This window comes from Engraulis encrasicolus, chromosome 11 (genome assembly GCF_034702125.1).
Source record: "Engraulis encrasicolus isolate BLACKSEA-1 chromosome 11, IST_EnEncr_1.0, whole genome shotgun sequence".
NCBI lineage: Eukaryota > Metazoa > Chordata > Actinopteri > Clupeiformes > Engraulidae > Engraulis > Engraulis encrasicolus.
This window is the reverse complement of record NC_085867.1, coordinates 14,326,098-14,346,016: the sequence shown is the minus strand read 5'-3', so window position 1 is coordinate 14,346,016 and position 19,919 is coordinate 14,326,098. Positions and strand designations below refer to the sequence as shown.

General features: G+C 46.4%; 1 protein-coding gene across 2 annotated transcripts in view; it reads left to right on the top strand.

Annotated features, from left to right (window-relative positions):
• ogdhb (oxoglutarate dehydrogenase b) overlaps positions 1–19,919 on the top strand; it is a 45,859-nt gene that overhangs the window by 15,570 nt on the left and 10,370 nt on the right. For both annotated transcript variants that reach the window (XM_063209940.1, XM_063209941.1), the window contains exons 5-14: positions 9,502–9,617; positions 12,958–13,112; positions 13,619–13,765; positions 14,598–14,688; positions 15,713–15,892; positions 16,567–16,695; positions 17,209–17,388; positions 17,935–18,087; positions 18,459–18,561; positions 19,009–19,137. In XM_063209940.1, the coding sequence (XP_063066010.1) occupies positions 9,502–9,617; positions 12,958–13,112; positions 13,619–13,765; positions 14,598–14,688; positions 15,713–15,892; positions 16,567–16,695; positions 17,209–17,388; positions 17,935–18,087; positions 18,459–18,561; positions 19,009–19,137 (1,383 nt within the window). The remainder of the gene's footprint in view (positions 1–9,501; positions 9,618–12,957; positions 13,113–13,618; positions 13,766–14,597; positions 14,689–15,712; positions 15,893–16,566; positions 16,696–17,208; positions 17,389–17,934; positions 18,088–18,458; positions 18,562–19,008; positions 19,138–19,919) is intronic.

Sequence of the window (19,919 nt, the reverse complement as noted above, 5' to 3'; positions counted from 1 at the left end):
ATGCCGTGTCTCTCAGACCGACATCTGAGCTCGGATTAAATAATTGCTTACTCTCGTATTCTCAACCTACATGTGGACATTTTTGAGTCACTTTCCTTGACACTGTTTGAGCCCTAGGAGTCCTGGCGTTGTCACCTGGAACCACATTATTAGACAACAAAAAAAGTGTTGATTGCAGTATATCCCTGCAAAGATTAGTCAGCTTGTGAAAAAGCTAGCTACCAGCAGAGAGGAATATTTATTTATTTTGCCAGACACTTTGTGTCGTAACTGATGGCATGATTATTGTGAGCATGCCCTCTCGGGATCTGTTCTGTGAGACATGTTGTGCTGGCATGCACCTATGGCGGCGTCTCTCGGACTTGCATGTTCTGGTTGTATTGGCGTCGCAGATGTCCAGACGCTCTTCTCGTACCGTCCTGTTCCTCTTGGTAACACGGCACGCAGGAGTCGGGAGTCGGGAATCTGGACTTTCCTCGTTCACCACCACCACCTTCTTCCCCACCTCCTCCACCTCCTCCTCCTCCTTCTCCTTCTATTTCTCCACCAACACCCTAAATATCCCCATAGTGCCCCCCTCCCACTATCCTAAGCTGTCCTCAGCAGAATCCCAGCCAACTTTTGCACTGCAGCAGAGAGCCTAGAGCACAACCAGAAAAAAAAACATTGTTGTGTCTGTCTACAGTCTGTCTGCCTGCCTGCCTAGGATGGGCATGGCAGTGTATGGTGTCTGTTGATTTTGTTGATCAAATTTTGTGTGACTGCATGTTGAATGTTTGTAATTATTTCAGTGCACTGATTCCTTTCTACTTTTTTTGTTATATTTAATCACATTTTCTTGCATGCCTCAGACCTGTCTCTCTTTAATACCGGTCTGTTTGAGCTCACCACTGGAGGTATGGCAAACGTTAGCTAGTGTAGTAGTTCTTCTCCTAGAGAAATCCATGATGCATAGATCCATAGATGATCCACTGATCTCTGATCAGTCTAATCTTGTCTTTGGGGGAAGCAGATTATGTTGATGTGAAATGTTAGAAGGCACCCCCCCATGTATTTGGTGGACACAGCACTTCCTAATACCCTAGCTGCTAGAGACTTTGACAGTAGTAGACCTGGAATCTAGATAGAGATGGCGATCATGCCTAATCCTTAGCTGTGCATGTCTTGAGTTGCTAAACGAGTGAATGGGATGGTGCAAAGTCTGTGTCTCTGTTTGTGTATCTGTATCTGTTTTGTCTGTATATGAGCTCCACAGTACAACACTAGTCCACTGATCTCAGTGCAGGCACTGCAGACACACACTTGTTTACCCAACAGTGCTCTGTCACATCGCCCCCGATCACAGGGCGGTTGTCTGGCTGGGCCTGCGTCTTCATGAACTCTGACTTCACTGCCTAACTTTCCCCACCACCACCCCCACCATCCCTGCTAGCACTGGCAGCCAGTCTGGATATGAGCACTGCTGGCAGCAGGAGGAGATCATGTGCTAGCGGTCCAGAATTACCTCCCACTGACTATGTTTTAGGGGTTTGGAAGCAGCACGCAGGCATTAATGACCCAGTGGGGTATTCTATAAAGGTTGCTCACTCGCAAAGCTGCTTAAAGTTAACCCAAGGAGGTGCAGGCAGGCTAAGTTAACCCTCAGAGCGGGAGGCAGGCTAGTTTGGCCCATCTTGAACAAATGTAAACAGGTTTCACTTTTTATCAGGTCGATGAGTGTTTCTGGATTAATTAAAGCCAGGGTTTAAAAAAAAAATTCAGACCTCCTGAGGCGTCTTGCCCACTACTATGACTATGCCACCCCGCTATCCTTCGATATTTATTTAAAAAATGCCCATGTCAGATGCTTAACAGTTCTTGGAAATGCTGTCATCAAGTACATTTTCGTTTCTAAAACAATGGTGGCTATGCCACCCGGCCATCTTTGGATCTTAATTTAAAATGTCTTTATGTGAGATGCTGAACAGGAAACGCTGTCATCAAGCACCTTTTTAAATTTATAAAACTGGTGGTGAATTACAGTATATCACGAAAGTGAATACACCCCTCACAGTTTTGCAGATTTTTGAGTATATCTTTTCATAGGAAAGCATCACAGAAATGTAACTTTGACACAATGATTAGTGACCTTTTAACAACATATTTAACCGCTTACATTTCTTGTTCACTCAGAAAAAAAACAAAATACAGCCATTAATGTTTGAACATGTACTCACAAAAGTGAGTACACCCCAGATTAAAATCCAGTAGAGAAGGGGCTATGTTGGCTCGAATCGTCTCGAAATGAAACGAAATGAAAAGGGATGACAAGGGAGGTCATCAGTGTGCGTTTCAACCTTTCTTTGCATTGAACTTTTACATTTTGAGTCTGCATCTGGCTTAAATAGATTGGTGTGAGATTTGAATGCAATCCTATGGAGAATATCATGATCTGCTTCAGTAGTGACAGTGCATGTTGACATGCATGTTTCTTTTAGGTGTATTTCAGATTGCCAATGTTGACAGCATTCATGCATCCCCAAACCATGTCAGTCCCACTACCATGCTTGGCTTATGAGAGGATACACCTTTTTTGTAAAACTCACTTGTTTACCACCACACATGCTTGACACCATCTAAAGCAAATTTGTTTATCTTGGTCTCTTCAGATCACACGACATGGTTCCAGTGATCCATATCCTTGGTCTGTTCATCTCTCTTGAGACCAAGATAAACAAATTTGCTTTAGATGGTGTCAAGCATGTGTGGTGGTAAACAAGTGAGTTTTACAAAAAGGTGTATCCTCTCATAAGCCAAGCATGGTAGTGGGACTGACATGGTTTGGGGATGCATGAATGCTGTCAACATTGGCAATCTGAAATACACCTAAAAGAAACATACATGTCAACATGCACTGTGACTACTGAAGCAGATCATGATATTCTCCATAGGATTGCATTCAAATCTCACACCAATCTATTTAAGCCAGATGCAGACTCAAAATGTAAAAGTTCAATGCAAAGAAAGGTTAAAACGCACACTGATGACCTCCCTTGTCATCCCTTTTCATTTCGAGACGATTCGAGCCAACATAGCCCCTTCTCTACTGGATTTTAATCTGGGGTGTACTCACTTTTGTGAGTACATGTTCAAACATTACTGGCTGTATTTTGTTTTTTTCTGAGTGAACAAGAAATTTAAGCGGTTAAATATGTTGTTAAAAGGTCACTAATCATTATGTCAAAGTGAAATTTCTGTAATGCTTTCCTATGAAAAGATATACTCAAAAATCTGCAAAACTGTGAGGGGTGTATTCACTTTCGTGATATACTGTAAATGGTTTTATGTCAGTCATGTCAGCACGTAAAATTGCACACAAATGAAAAATACATACACATTGTTCCTGAACGTGGGTGCATTCCTATCCAGAACACATAACATTGTGCCATGTAATGGCTGCGATGCCTCGTGATCTTTCCCCCGCCGCTGATCCTCTTGCCAGGCGTTTGAAGGGCATGATCTAATTTATTAGGCCTCCTCGGACCGATGCCCTGCCCTATTAAGTGACCTGCGGGCCGCTTTATCTCCCCGTGTCCCACTGCCTGCCGTCACCCCGGAGACCAGGTGTAATTAGTCATAAGGCTGCGCTGCGGCCATGGGAACACCCCACCCCCACCCCCACCCGCCGCACATCACATCAGCACGTCATTGGAGCAAACTGGGACTTTGAACCTTGACCCTGGCTGTCATTGGCAGGCTCTCTTGACATCTCACTTGGGGCATTGCACTGCCATGACTGCATAACATACCCGCTGTCACCTCTGGTTAGGATCTGTCTATCTGTCTGGGCGGTTTGAAGTTTTCACTTTTGGTTCTTCAGGCCGATAACGCCAGATGGGCCCCTCAAGTTGTATTTAGAAGTCACTCACAAACCATTTCTCCTCCTCAGAACATTCCCCATAATTTTATCTCTCCATCTCTCACTCTCTCTGTCTCATTGCTGAGGGCATCACAATATCATGCTTTTCTCTCTCTTTCTCTTCTCTCTCCTCTCTCTCTCTCTCGCGCTCTCTCTCTCTCTCTCTGGCTCTGGCTCTCGCTCTCGCTCTCTCTCTCTCTCTCTCGCTCTCACACACACACTCTATCTTTTTCTTTCTCTCACACTCCCTATCTCTATCTTTCTCTATCTCTGTCTTTCACTCACTCCTTCATCATCTCATTGCTGAGGGTATCGATGTGTCATCTCCCGTCCTCTCCCCCACTCCGTTAGTCAGCAGGCTGAGCTCTGCTGCCCGTTGGCAATCTGTGCCCACTCATATCCAGTGACACGAAAGAACCCCAGCTGAGCTTGTCTTCGGAAATTAGCTAGCGCACATGCACACACGCGCCCGCGCAGACATTTGAACACACAGATGCTATACGGTACATGTTCCATAGGCTTCCAGCAGGAAAGCCTCTTATGTAATGGAAATCAATCCCTGTGTGTGTGTGTGTGTGTGTGTGTGTGTGTGTGTGTGTGTGTGTGTGTGCGTGTGTGTGTGTGTGCGCGATTGCATGAAATCCAGTAGGAGGACGGAGAAACCTGCATGCGTCAGACAGAGCCAAAGAGGTGACAGGAAATTGCATTTCACTGGAAGAAAGAAACCTGCGTAAAGTATGTGGGTAGATGGAGGACAGCAGAGCATTTCTGGACGTGTGTGTGTGTGTGTGTGTGTGCGTGCGTGCGTGCGTGCGTGCGTGCGTGCGTGTACTTGCCTAGCGCCTTATCTGAAAACACAGGCACGCTTTTGTGATAACAAATTGTAAGCCTAGCCTCACCGTATGCGTGGGTATGTGAACCAATCTGTCTTTACATAATATTCTCCCAAGAGAGACGGTCATGCCGACCACACACTGAAACATACACTACAGTGTGTGTGTGTGTGTGTGTGTGTTTCTTGCTATTAAGGTCATTGGAGGAGCGAAACTAATTTCTGGATAGGCCATAACGACAGTAGTGCGCTCTTAAAATAGAGCTATGGATGATGGATAAGAAGTAGGGCGGAATGTTCTTGCAGACGATGCCAAAGTGTGTTTATATTGCAGACATTGGGGATGGTCCCTCATCTCATAGCACACATACGGGGCCGCTGACTGCCTTGACCAGGCCTGGGACAAAGCCACCTGAAAGCACCCCCCCTCTAACCTGATTTACATCACCTGGCACGCGGGGGCGTTCCCTTCCCTCAGAGGGCAAGAGTCAGGTAACCCTCACCCTCCCAAATGTAATGGGGACCCAATTCTGGGCACCCCCTTCTGACTGGGCCCGGGACAGCTGTCCCCTTTGCCCCCCGCCTCTGTCAGCTTCTCATAACACACATGTGATGTGAATCACTAGCACTGCTTTTGATTGCACTACATGTGCAGGTCCAGAACATCAGACTCAATTTATTCTTTCGACTTGTCTTTGGCATTCTTCTCCACATTCTAGACCAGTGTTTCTCAACAGGGGTGCCGGGGCACCCTGGGGTGCCGTGGAAATGTGGCTAATAAATAATTTATGTAATATAATACATATTTGTCTAAATTGATAAGTTAATGCTAGTCAGTGGAATCTTTCATCTGCCATTTACAAACAATAAAGTAAATATAGGTCGCCCCAGTCAGCTGCAACTTCGACGTGACGTCTCCAAATGTGTTACTTTTCCAATCTTGTGTGTCGGATGCGATGCCATGTTACGACTTGTTGGTTTGGGGTGCCTTGAAATTTTTCATGAATTGAAAGGGTGCCTCGCCTAAAAAAGGGTTGAGAAACACTGTTCTAGACAATATTTTTGTTACTGGAAATGATATTGCGTCATGCACATTGACTCATTCAATGTCGAGCGCAGTAGCGCAAACCTGAATGAATGACTGAAATGTTTTGAACGTTTGTGTTTTGAAATGTTTTTTGGTCTCCGGAGCTTTCCGGGAACGTCAAGTTCACTTCTCTCTTTTTTTTTGCTCATCCGCTGCACAGTGCGCAAGGCAAGAAACTTAACCCAGAACAGCGTTGCTGTTGACTCTCAGCCAGCTCCACAGCTTTAACCCCTTCTCTGACCACCACTAGGACGTGTCTATACGTGCTGAGTCGAGCCGAGCCAATGCTAACTCGTACATAGTGTCCTGTCCTGCTCACATGTTGGTGATGTGTGACTGTGGTCTATTAGCATAAGGTGTGTGTGTGTGTGTGTGTGCAGTTACATCTGCTGTGGGGACCTGTTCAGGTAAATGGGTGACATTGAGTATCAGGTTGCTGTGTGTGTGTGTGTGTGTGTGTGTGTGTGTGTGTGTGTGTGTGTGTGTGTGTGTGTGTGTGTGTGTGTGTGTGTGTGTGTGTGTGTGTGTGTGTGTGTGTGTGTGTGTGTGTGTGTGTGTGTGTGTGTGTGTGTGTGTGTGTGCGCGTGTGCGCGTGTGCGTGCGTGTGTGTGTGTGTTCGCTCTGAGGTTAACCAAGAGGAGCATGGTGTGTTTACCTTCCCACAGCGCGAACACACACACACACACACACACACACACACACACACACACACACACACACACACACACGTGTACATGCAGGCATGCACATCACCATCGGCCCCTTGATCTGCATGTGTTCGCTCTGTAAACAAACTACAGGCTACCTACGTGGATTTTGTCACAGCTGACAAGTATTGGCCTCTGCCGAGCACACACAACACACACACACACACACACACACACACACACACACACACACACACACACACACACACAACACACACACACACACACACACACACACAGGTAGGCCATCCCATTGGTATGATTGAGATGCCCCATGTTTACAGCATTCACAGGGTTTTCAGCACTGGACAGACAGGCACATACAGTATACATTCATTCACAGCTGCTTTTTTCCCTGATTCAGCAGGAATTCTTGATTATTTCCACCTTGAAAGTGCCTGTGTGATAACCTGACTCTCGCCAGATGAATGGGGCTCTGCCTCGCTCTACGAACATTCATCTGGAGCTGCGTTGTATGCTTAGGTCTGTGTAGGCGTGGTTTTATTTATATATTGAAAAACAAAACTTGCACTTGATTGGGGAAACGCTTATATGACATTTTTATATATGAGGCGCTACTTTAGCTACTCAGAGATTCAAAAATACAGTTGATTCTGTAATTTCAAGTCCAAGTGGGCCGGCATTGTTGTCTGAAACAACTGTCGAGCTTCACTTATTTTTCCCTTCTCCACTACATTTAAACTTAGACTTTCATTAGACGTCTTAGACTTAGACGTCACTTAGACGTCATTGTTTCTCAAAGTGGGGCTCGGAAGCATCCAGACCCTCCGAAGGGGGGAATGGTGGGAAAAGTTTGAGAACCACTGGACTACGTCACATCTCTGAAAACCCTGTGATCCTGGTTGGTTCTAGTGCATTTTGCCTTGGGAGCCGGGCGAATCCTAAGGTCCTCCAGACCCTCGTGTGAGCTCACGGTGCTGATCAAATACACAAGGGTCTGGCGAGAGTCAGACTATAGTACCTGTGTGAAACCACTTTAGAAAACTGTGACGGTGTTCTGCTGTCGTGTATACATTCCTGTTTTCTTGGCCTTCGCCAATCACAGCCCTTTACGGTTACACATCCTGTCATCACCCCCCCCCCACCCCCACTTCAACAACATGTCAACCAATCACCCGGCCCATCTTGACAAGTCCAGCCTTGAGGCAGACACGCGTGTCATACTCAGACTGCCTAGTGCCTACGCATGGTGTTGTCACCTCATTTCTGTGGTATGCTTGTACGTATGTGTGTCTGGTTGAGTGTGTCCTCCTTGACCTCCCCCCTGATCATGGTGTGTTCGCTCCTTCACCCTGATGTGAACTTCTCCCCCTCCCCACATCGTGCACTCCCGTACCTGGTGGTACGCTCTCTTGACCCCTGGCTTGCACTGCGTCACCTGACAATGCACCTCCCCCAGTATGATATCCATTTCATGCACTCTTTCTCACCATGGTGTTGCATTCCTCTACACACCCTGACCTGCATCCTTCCCTGATTGTGTGTTTTGAGCGAATGCACACACACACACCGACGCATTCATCCCCCCCAACCTTCTACCAGTCTTGTTCTGTCAGCTGTCATTACTCTTCCCAGATTTCTGCATCACGGGTCATGATGACCCACTCAGCACCTCCCTCCGCTCCACCACCAATCCCCAACTCCTGCTAACTGCTACTGCCCCCCCCCCAGTCAGCTCCCATCTTACTTCCCCTGACATGCCTCAGGACACCCTCTCATTACCACCTCCACCTAGGGATGCACCGATACACATTTTTTCACTTCCGATCCGATCCCGATATCTAAATTTGGATATCTGCCGATACCGATACTACTCCGATCCAATACCAAAACCTCATATATGCATGAATTTCAACTTGAGGTAGGCCCAAGATGACTATTTGGTCAGAAAAGGAAGTCAGAAGAACAGGAAACCAATTCATAAGTGAAAGTATCAAGTAAAAAAGTAACAATCCCATCCTGAAAACTAATATGCAAGTGTTATGACTTCAAATTAACATTACACCTGGCTCAATATCAGTCCTTTGAAAATTCCGATACTTTGGGAAAATTCCGATCCGATCTCTGAAAATATGTTGATATCTGAACCCGATACCGATCCACCGATACCGATATCCCATCCCCACCTCCATCCTTTCACCCTACTCCTCTCCTCCTCCTCCTCCCTGTCTGTAGTGTTGTGTTGGCGTCATCACCCCCTCAGCCTCTTCCTCTTGTGAGCTCTGTGTGTGCTGCTGACTGCTTGTCTGCTTGCTTGCCTGTTTGTTTCGTCTCTGTGCTGACTGTGCTGCTAACTGCTCAGTGTCTCCACTCCAGCAACTAACTTCATCACAATCCGTAATCTCTGATAATCATTGTGTCTTTTCTTTCTCTTTATCACATGGTGACGATAATCACTGCGTGTGTGTGTGTGTTGTGTGTGTGTGTGCGTGCGTGCGTGTGTTTGACACTAACTTAATCACAATCCTTAATCTCTGATAATCATAGTGTCTTTCTGTTTATCACATGACCATAATCGTGTGTGTGTGTGTGTGTGTTTGCGTGTTTGCGTGCGTGCATGCGTGTGTTTGCGTGTGCGTGTGCGTGTGTGTGTTTGTGTGTTTGCGTTTGTGTGTGCATGTGCGTTTGACATTTTACGTGTGTGTGCGTTTGAGTTTGACACTTAACTAATGTCATTTCTCCTCCTTTGTGCGACCACCTCTGTTGGCCCCCTGCCTGTCGTTTCTCCGTGACGGGGATTGCGTTTGGAATTGGGGCGCACCCCCCAACACCACACCCACGCCCACCCCCCCTTCCTCGCCATGTGTGATCTCCTGACCCAATCCATCCATCCACCCACCTGCCCCAACCTACCAAATACCCCGCCACCTACCTACCCACCCCTGGCTCCCTGGCTCCCTGGCACCCTGGTCCTGTGTCCTGGATGTCTGTTCCCCCTCCCCTCCCCCCGTGGCAGGCTTCTACGGTCTGAATGAGTCGGACCTGGACAAGGTGTTCCGGCTGCCCACCACCACCTTCATCGGGGGCAGCGAGAGCGCCCTGCCCCTCAGGGAGATCATCCGACGCCTGGAGGTAACACACACACACACTCTCTCTCATACATACACACACTTGAACACACTCAGACTGGACTCAGAGCACATGTTGCATGCATACATACATACATACATACATACATACATACATACATACATACATACATACATACATACAGTGCCCTCCATAATTATTGGCACCCCTGGTTGAGATGTGTTAAAAGCTTTAAAATAAATTCAGTGTTTATTGCAGAAGAATACTGTCACACTGAAAATGTTTGGGAAAATGTAGCCTTCAACTCGAATGAATTGTAAGAAAATAAAAAAATCCCTGACTAAAAAATAATTATTTTTCATTAAATCACCTGTTCCACAATTATTGGCACCCTTAACAATTCCCAGGAAATAAATATAATTGAAGCATTTCTGTCATTTCTACAGTAGTTTACAAAGTTTACCAGAGTATGTAGGAACATTTAATTAGTAATTCATCACTTCCTGTTTCCCTGGGGTATAAATATGACGTGACACAGAGGCCATTTCTCTTATCCACTCTTAAACATGGGAAAGACAAAGGAACACAGCATACAAGTGAGGCAGATGTGCGTCGACCTTCAGAGGTCAGGCAGAGGCTACAAGAAGATTGCCACTCAACTGCAGCTGCCCATATCCACTGTGAGAGGAATAATTAAGAAGTTCAAAACAACTGGAACAGTGGTAAACAAGCCTGGACGAGGACCCAAGTTTATTTTGCCACCACGCACAGTGAGGAGGATGGTAAGAGAAATCAAAAGATCTCCAAAGCTCACTGTTACAGAATTACAAAGAAATGGTAGCATCCTGGGGTCACAAAGTCTCCAAATCAACCATCAGGCGCTGTCTACACGCCAACAAGCTGTTTGGGAGGCATGCACGGAGAAAACCTTTCCTCACTCACAATCATAAACGCAAACGTCTGGAGTTCGCCAAGCGGTATTGGGGCTTCAACTGGGACCGTGTGCTTTGGTCAGATGAGACCAAGATTGAGCTTTTTGGCAACAAACACTCTAAGTGGGTCTGGCGTGCCACCAAAGATGCGCATGCTGAAAAGCACCTCATACCCACTGTGAAGTATGGGGGTGGGTCAGTGATGCTGTGGGGCTGTTTCGCTTTCAAAGGCCCTGGGAACCTTGTTAGGGTGCATGGCATCATGAATGCTTTGAAATACCAGGACATTTTAAATCAAAATCTGTTGCCCTCTGCCCGAAAGCTGAAGATGGGTCGTCACTGGGTCTTTCAGCAAGACAATGACCCTAAACATATGGCCAAATCTACACAGAAATGGTTCACCGGACACAAAATCAAGCTCCTCCCATGGCCATCTCAGTCCCCAGACCTCAACCCCATTGAGAACCTGTGGGGTGAGCTGAAGAGGAGAGTACAGAGGAGAGGACCCAGGTCTCTGGATGATTTAGAGAGATTCTGCAAAGAGGAATGGCTGAAGATCCCTCTTTCTGTCTTTTCTAATCTTGTGAAACATTATAGGAGAAGATTAGGTGCTGTTTTGTTGGCAAAAGGGGGTTGTACAAAATATTAACACCAGGGGTGCTAATAATTGTGACACACATTATTTGATGTCAAATAATTATTTCTTTATGTGGGATTTTTTCCCCACTGAATAAATGCACTTGTATTGAAGGTTGGATTTTTCTCTTTTTTTCCATTAAGGTCCCATATTATTTGGAAAAAAATAATAATAATTGGAAGCTAAAAAACACATCTGAACCAGGGGTGCCAATAATTATGGAGGGCACTGTACATACATACATACATACATACACACATGATCACGCTCACTCACTCATGGACACTCATGCCCATCACGTACAGTTCTCTCTCTCTCTCTCTCTCTCTCTCTCTCTCTCTGTCTCTCTCTCTTTCTCTCTCCTTCTCTCTCTCTCTCTCTCTCTCTCTGTCTCTCTCTCTGTCTCTCTCTCGCACACACACACACACACACACACTCTCTCTCTCTCGCGCACACACGCACACACATTCTCAAACATCTCACCCTCGCATACTCTTGCACCCATTCCGAAGGCACACAGAGTAAGGGTTCTTAGGCTTCTGTCCTCACTCTCTCCTTATCTAGGTCTACTTATAACCCATAAACACCCTTTCTACAGCCAAGTGTACACATCCAAATATGCACAAACACATTAGAGAGACTGCAACACGCACACACACGCACACACACACACGCACACACACACACACACACACACACACACACACACACACACACACACACACACACACACACACACTACAACAACAGAGTTTGGGTTTATTCCCGTACTGGAAATTACATTCCAGTTTATTATTCCATTTATTACATACTGGAAAAAGTGCATTTCCGTATTCAATATGCTATGCACACAAACTGGCTCCGCCAGATTCTCACTAGTGTCCCCAGACCCGTGTTCGCCTACACAAACATACCTTTACGTTTGCTTGCTTAGTGAAATGTTCCAAAGTTGCACAATCGTATTGAGGAGCCCCTGATGGCACATAGTTTAAACGTTAACATGAGCCCAGGACCAGCACATATGTGCTGACATACATAAACAGACTCTCCCCCTCCAGCCTCGCACGTGTTGCCTTCTGCTGCTGCTGTTCATCCGCTGTCACGCTCACTACTGCCCCCTGGCTGTGGGCCACAGATTGCCTCCTGCAGAGGAGTGTTGTTGCGCTCTAGTGCATTGTTTCTTAACGGGTGGGTCAGGACCCAAAAGTGGGTCGCGGATAGCCTGGGAAATACCATGCTGCTATGCGTTGCGTTTCGATCTGAATGACAGCATGGAGTCTACCCTCAGCGAATGGACCAGATCATGGTCCCTGCTGTCTCTCTCCAATCAAAGAGCAGGGAGGTTTGAAAAGGCGATGGCTGCAGTTTGTTTGAATAGATAGCAGTATACAACTGACACGATTGGCTATGGCTACGTATGCCAAATGATGCACATTTGTAACGCCCAATAAACAGCCGTCGTCGAATCCTAAAGCAAAAAGTCCAAATAGCAATGGTGGATTGCATACTTATATAAGGAAACGCGAGGTCTTAAAAAAAAGGATTTTTTTTACTCTAAGAACAAGCAGCCGTTTCAGCAGGCATGTGGCTCTTCTCAACATCCTCAGGGAATGCTGCGGCACACTGCGCTAACACACTTAACCATAAATATTCTGCATGCCCATGGGGGACCCAGGTTCGAATCCGACCTGGGCCATTTCCCAAACACACCCCATCTCTCTCCTTCTTACTACCATCTCTATCCCTCTTACGCCCTGTCACCATCTTCACTGTCACAGGCAAAAAAAGCACAAAAAAAATGTTCTGTGTTCAGATGGCATACTGCCAGCACATTGGTGTGGAGTTCATGTTCATCAACGACCTGGACCAGTGCCAGTGGATCCGGGAGAAGTTTGAGAAGCCGGGAGTCATGCAGTTCACCCTGGAGGAGAAGAGGACCCTCTTGGCCCGCATGGTGCGCTCCACCAGGTCAGAGACACCACACCACACCACACCACACCACAGCCATCTAATCCATCTCTCACCAAGGCACGAGCCAGAATTACAACTCTCGGTCATAACACACTTCTGAACTGTCTCTGTCTGCTGGGCCCCAGCAGTGCTCTCTCTCCGCCCTGATTACCATCCCTCACATTGGACAGAGCAAAAAACTACTGTATCTATCTGCATGTGTTAGGAATGCCTCACTTCCGGGGGTGCTGTGGCGCAGCGCGCTAAGACACCGTACCATATGCGGGCGACGCGGCTTTCAGTCCGAACCAGCTTCTTTCCCGGCCCTGCCCTGTCTTTCTCCCACCCAATCACTCACTCCTCACTGTCCTGTCTACATTTAAGGCATAAAAAGCCTAAAAAAAAAACATTAAAAAAGGAATGCCTCACTCCTTAAAATATTTGCCTTTTTTGTAGAAATGTATTTTTGCCAAATGCTTACTGATCTGAGCATGTCTTTCTGTGGTTGTGTGTTTGTGGTGCAGGTTTGAGGAGTTCCTGCAGAGGAAGTGGTCCTCAGAGAAGCGTTTTGGTCTGGAGGGCTCTGAGTCGCTCATCCCCGCCCTCAAGACCATCATCGACAAGTCCAGCGAGGCCGGAGTGGAGAGCGTCATCATGGGCATGCCACACAGGTCACTATGACTACACACACACACACACACACACACACACACACACACACACACACACACACACACACACACACACACACACACACACATGTCAGTCTCTTCTACACCTATTTGTCAAGTTTTACTTTGCACATTTGTCCAAAATGTTTTTCTGTCATACCCGTAGCCCGTAGGCTAGGGGAAGTCGGAATATGCAGACTTCATCTGTGTGTTTGTGTCTAAACTGTCCCTCCCCTGTACCTGCAGGGGTTGTCTGAATGTCTTTGTGTCTAAAATGTCCCTCTGGCGCCTTAGAGGCCGTCTGAATATGCAGGCTAGAACTGTGTTTGTATGTCTACAATGTCCCTTTCTTTTACCTATAGGAGTCCAAATACAGGGGTTGTGCAAAATAACTGAGACACCTGTCATTTTAATGTCATTTAGTTCCTCTTGCGTCCACAGTTAAGCCTGTTGGATGTGGTTAATCCGTCTTGGTGGTATGCAGACATTACCTTGGATACTGTGTCTCTTGATACATCAGAAAGACTTGCTGTCTCAGTCAAAGATTCAACAGTTACTCACGTACCAAGAATTTCTCCTTTTTGAACTCTGACATGTCACCCTTGATGTTGTGTGCATTGCAAAATCTTGAGCAAAACTGTGCTCTTACCCTGCTAATTGAACCTTCACACTTCACTTTACTGGTGCAATGTGCCATTAATGAAGATTGGCCAACAGGCTGGTCCACTTGAGCCATGAAACTTCCCACACTGTAATGACAGATGTCTCAGTTATTTTGTCCAACCCCTGTATGTGTGTTCGTGTCTAAAATGTCCCTCTTGTGTTGCTGTAGGGGTCGCTTGAATGTGCTGGCCAATGTGATCCGCAAGGAGCTGGAGCAGATCTTCTGCCAATTCGACTCCAAGCTGGAGGCTGCTGACGAGGTCCGAAAGATCACACACACACACACACAAACACACACACACACACACACACACACACACACACACACACACACACACACACACACACGTCTCTCCTTGTCCACCTCACTGCTCATCTTTGCAGTGCAGCACACAGATGGTTCCTCAAAGCTCTCAATGCTCGTTCGATGCTTTAAGCCGCACTTAAAAGACCACTCCTGCCTATTTCGACATGCAGTTGTACTGCTCACACAACCCATGATTAGTCAGTACCCGATGACGCTGTATTTTTTTGTTCAGCCCTTTCCGGGAACCTGGCCATTCTAATGGGGGCGTAGGTTTGTTAACTTTTTTTTAAAGTGTCTTAACATACTCCCAACAAAAAAAATAATGCTGTGTCGGCAGGGACTGACAAGGGTAGAATGAGCAATACAAGTGCATGTTGAAATTGGTAGAACTTCTCCTTTATCAGAGCATCATAAAAGAGAACGCCTACAAAACATCATGATATGCAGGTATTTTTCCACATGGTCAAATTTGCTTTTTCATTTTGCTTGAAATCAGATGAGCTGATCTTTATTAATAGCTGAGGTATAATGAAAGGGAAAAATGGCAACATGCAGACTATCCACATCCTTCCATTTTCATACAGTTATGACCAGCAGCATTTGTGTTAAGCACGGACCATTATTTATTTTTAGCAGCATTGATTTGATGCAAGTATGGAGTACCAATAATACAATTTCTCAACTTAACATTTGAAGGGATGCACCTTTTTTCAAAACCTATTTTTCATATGTATGTTTTGACGGTTTAAAAAACAGAGGACTTAAAAAAGGCCAAAACTGTCATGAGAGCCCATGGACTGACCAAAAAAAACCCCAAAGATTTCCTGGCACACACGCACACGCACATACTCACAGCCATGTGTATTCACAGCCACACACACACACACACACACACACACACACACACACACACACACACACACACACACACACACACACACGCACACACCTGTTCATGCTGGTTGGTTTCCCCATAGGGCTCTGGGGATGTGAAGTACCACCTGGGCATGTACCATCGGCGCATCAATCGGGTGACGGACCGCAACATCACGCTGTCCCTGATGGCCAATCCCTCCCATCTGGAGGCCGTGGACCCTGTAGTGCAGGGCAAGTGCAAGGCTGAGCAGTTCTACTGCGGAGACACTCAGGGCAACCGGGTAGGAAGCAGTATATACACACACGCATACATACACGCATACACACACACACACACACACACACACACACACACTCTGACAGAAAACAGGTAGAACTCACAGGCACTTGCCTCACCTACACTTCAGTCACACACACACACACACACACACACACCCACACACACACACACACACACACACACACACACACACACACACAGTCCATGCAGTGGCTAACACATGGATCAGTTATATTTACAAACTGACCAACATACTGTATGTGCACACACTCTCAGTGTGTATTGGAACTGTTACATATAGTGTGCACTTACACATCAGCCGATCAATCACACATATGGATTACACTGTCATAGCACTGTCACAGATAATATTCATATCTAGTCAGCCCTCTTCATTCAATGTCACTTACCACACACACACAAGCACATCAATGATATTTCACATCAGTGATAGTCTGGCCCGCCGACATGAGGGGACAAAGGGGTATGCTGTCCCGGGCTCAGGGAGATAGGGGGCCCAGAATTGTGTCCCCATTACATGTATTGGGTAGGGGGCCCTTTCTGATGATTTTGTCCTGGGTACAGCGAAATCTGTCAGTGGCCGGGGTGATCGTTGCTCACACGCAAACTGCATCTATGGATTGTGATTGGTCCCATTACGTGTGCGTTGCCTAGGTGATGTCCATCCTGCTCCACGGAGACGCAGCGTTTGCTGGTCAGGGCATCGTCTACGAGACCTTCCACTTGAGTGACCTGCCCTCATACACCACACACGGCACCATTCACGTGGTGGTCAACAACCAGGTATGGGTTACGCGACATCTGCATACACACACGTGTACACACTTTTCTCTCCCTCACATACACACACACACACACACACACACACTGGTTTTATAGAACAACACACATTTATTCTACAAGCTACGTATAAGCAATCACACACGTTTCTTGGGTCAGTCTCCCATAGCAAGAGTTTCTCCTCCCTCCACAAATTTCCCATATTCAAGAACATTATCTGCATAATTTCTGGCATATTCCTGTTACACATACAGCAGGGTGTATGAAAATCAACAGGCTGGCAATGATGTGTGTTTTTTTTAATATATATTTTTAGGGGCTTTTATGCCTTTATTTTATAGGACATTCTGAGATGGTCACAGGAAGCAAGTGGGACAGAGAGACAGGGTGGGATCGGGAAATGACCCCGGCCTGACTCAAACCAGGGTCCCCGTGGGCATGCAAGCCCAAATGTGGGGGGCATAGCGCGCTGTGCCACAGCGCCCCCCAATAATGTGTGTGTGTGTGTGTTTGCAGATTGGCTTCACGACTGACCCGCGTATGGCCCGTTCATCCCCATACCCGACGGATGTGGCGCGCGTTGTGAACGCCCCCATCTTCCACGTGAACGCGGACGACCCCGAGGCCGTCATGTACGTGTGCAACGTGGCCGCCGAGTGGAGAGCCACCTTCCACAAGGACGTCGTGGTGGATCTGGTAAGCCTGCCGCTGTGTGAGGGACGAGGATTAATAGACTACTCAGAAGTGACATTATTGTCACTAATTTAGTTAAAGAAGATAGTGATATTATTGATTGTAGTTAAGAAAATGGTATGCTTATGTGATAGTGATTAAGTGATAATGGCAATGATGATTATCCGAAGTGCCTTGATTCAGTTAAAGAAGTAAAGATAATATGGTGGTGAAGAGAGTGTGAAGTGACATTATTGAATGCAGTTAAATAAGATAGTGTGTTAGCGATCTTAGTCGACCAATCCAAAGTGCCTTCATGGAATACCGTTAAAGAAGATAGCATGGTGGAGGACGATTTAGTCAATCAATGTGAATCAAGTGACATTAAGTTTAGTTAAGGAGGATCATGCTTCATTGTCTCACAAGACCTGTATGTTGGCGTCTCTGTCCAAGGCAAGAGTAAGAGTTGAAGTTAAAAATGAAAATAATGGGGGATACCTTCTTCCTTCTGATTGGACTTGTAATGAATACCACAGATTTTTTTTTGTGAATGTATACTTTTTGTTTCAGGTGTCATACCGGCGTAATGGGCATAACGAGATGGATGAGCCCATGTTCACTCAGCCGCTGATGTACAAGCAGATCAAGAAGCAGAAGCCGGTGCTGCAGAAGTACGCTGAGAAGCTCATCGCCGAGGGCGCCGTCACCAGGCAGGAGTACGAGGTCAGATACCACGTGTGTGTGTGTGTGTTTGTTCAGTACATATGTAACCGAAGTCCTCCTGCGAATGGGTGTGTGAATACGGTGATGATACGGTGTTGGTTGAACAAGATGTTCTAAAGACTTTCCTAAAAAGACAGTCCAGAATGCATGTCTAGCCACTTAGCTAGTCAGTCATTTTAAACTACTACTACCCACTACTTTTCTGTTTTCAGTGTAGTACTTAATTATTGAGTAAAAATATATGCGTTCGGCAGGGAGAGAAAGTGTGTTAGTCTCTTGCATTATGTATACGTCCAGAAGATAGCCAAGTACGATAAGGCTGCGGGTCTGTGTCTGTGTGTGTCCGTGTGTGTGTCCGTGTCCATGTGCAGGAGGAGATCGCTAAGTACGATAAGATCTGCGAGGAGGCCCATGCGCGCTCCAAAGATGAGAAGATCCTCCACATCAAGCACTGGCTGGACTCACCATGGCCCGGTTAGTACACCCGCACCTGCACACGTGTGTGTGTGTGTGTGTATGTGTGTGTGTGTGTGTGCGCGCGTGTGTGTGTGTGTGCGTGCGTGCGTGCGTGCGTGCGTGTGTGTGTGTGTGCGTGCGCATAATCCACACACATTTGGGTATGGAAAGTACAGTAGGTGTGTGCATAGTTTTTATAGGGTATGTCCTGGGTATCAGGTATGTTCTGTTCTGGCTATGGCTTTATGTGCTGTTTTTTATCATGGGTTTATGATCTTTTTTATTATGATTAATTGTAGAAGGTGGAGTTGAGCCATAACAATGTGTTTATGTATTTCTGTGTGTGTGTGTGTGTGTTTTTCTGTGTGTGTGTGTGTTTCTGTGTGTGTGTGTTTTTTTCTGTGTGTGTGTGTGTGTGTTTTTGTGTGTGTGTGTGTATTTCTGTGTGTGTGTGCGTGCGTGTAGATTTTTTCACCCTGGACGGCCAGCCCAAGAGCATGAGCTGCCCCTCCACTGGCCTGAGTGAGGAGGAGCTGGCTCACATCGGCAAGATCGCCTCCTCTGTCCCCGTAGAGGACTTCACTATTCACGGAGGTAAACACACACACACACACACACACACACACACACACGCACATACACATACACATACACACACACACACACACACACACACACACACACACACACACACACACACACACACACACACACACACACACACACACACACACACACACACACACACACACACATAGAGGTCTTCATTATACATGGATGTACACAGACACACACACAGACACACACACACACACACACACACACACACACACACACACACACACACACACACACACACACACACACACACGTAGAGGTCTTCACTATACATGGAGGTTCTCTCTCTCACACACACACACACACACACACACACACCCGTAGAGGACTTCACTATATACAGAGGTACGCGCACACAGATTCAGTCAAGTGTTCATTTACTCAACCGTGTGTCTGCTGATGCATGCATGGTTCCCCTATGTATGCATACACACACTTGTACTCTTAAGCCCTGACACAGGAAACATACAGACACACATTCCGATTCAGCCACTGTATTGTGTGCCGACGTGTAATGGGTCCGAACGAAGTGTACTTTATGAACACAATGGAAGATACATAATTGCATATGTTTATGGTGATTATTTGCGTCATTGAATAGCATACACCTTTTACAGTCACACATCTACAGAAATACAAATGACAACCAAGACACTCATCAGCGCTGAAAGACAGAAAGCTCCAGTCTGTAAAACAAAGCGGTGATCAGAGACAAGCGTTCAAAGCTGAGCTCGTAAAGATACTCCTTATCAGGGGAG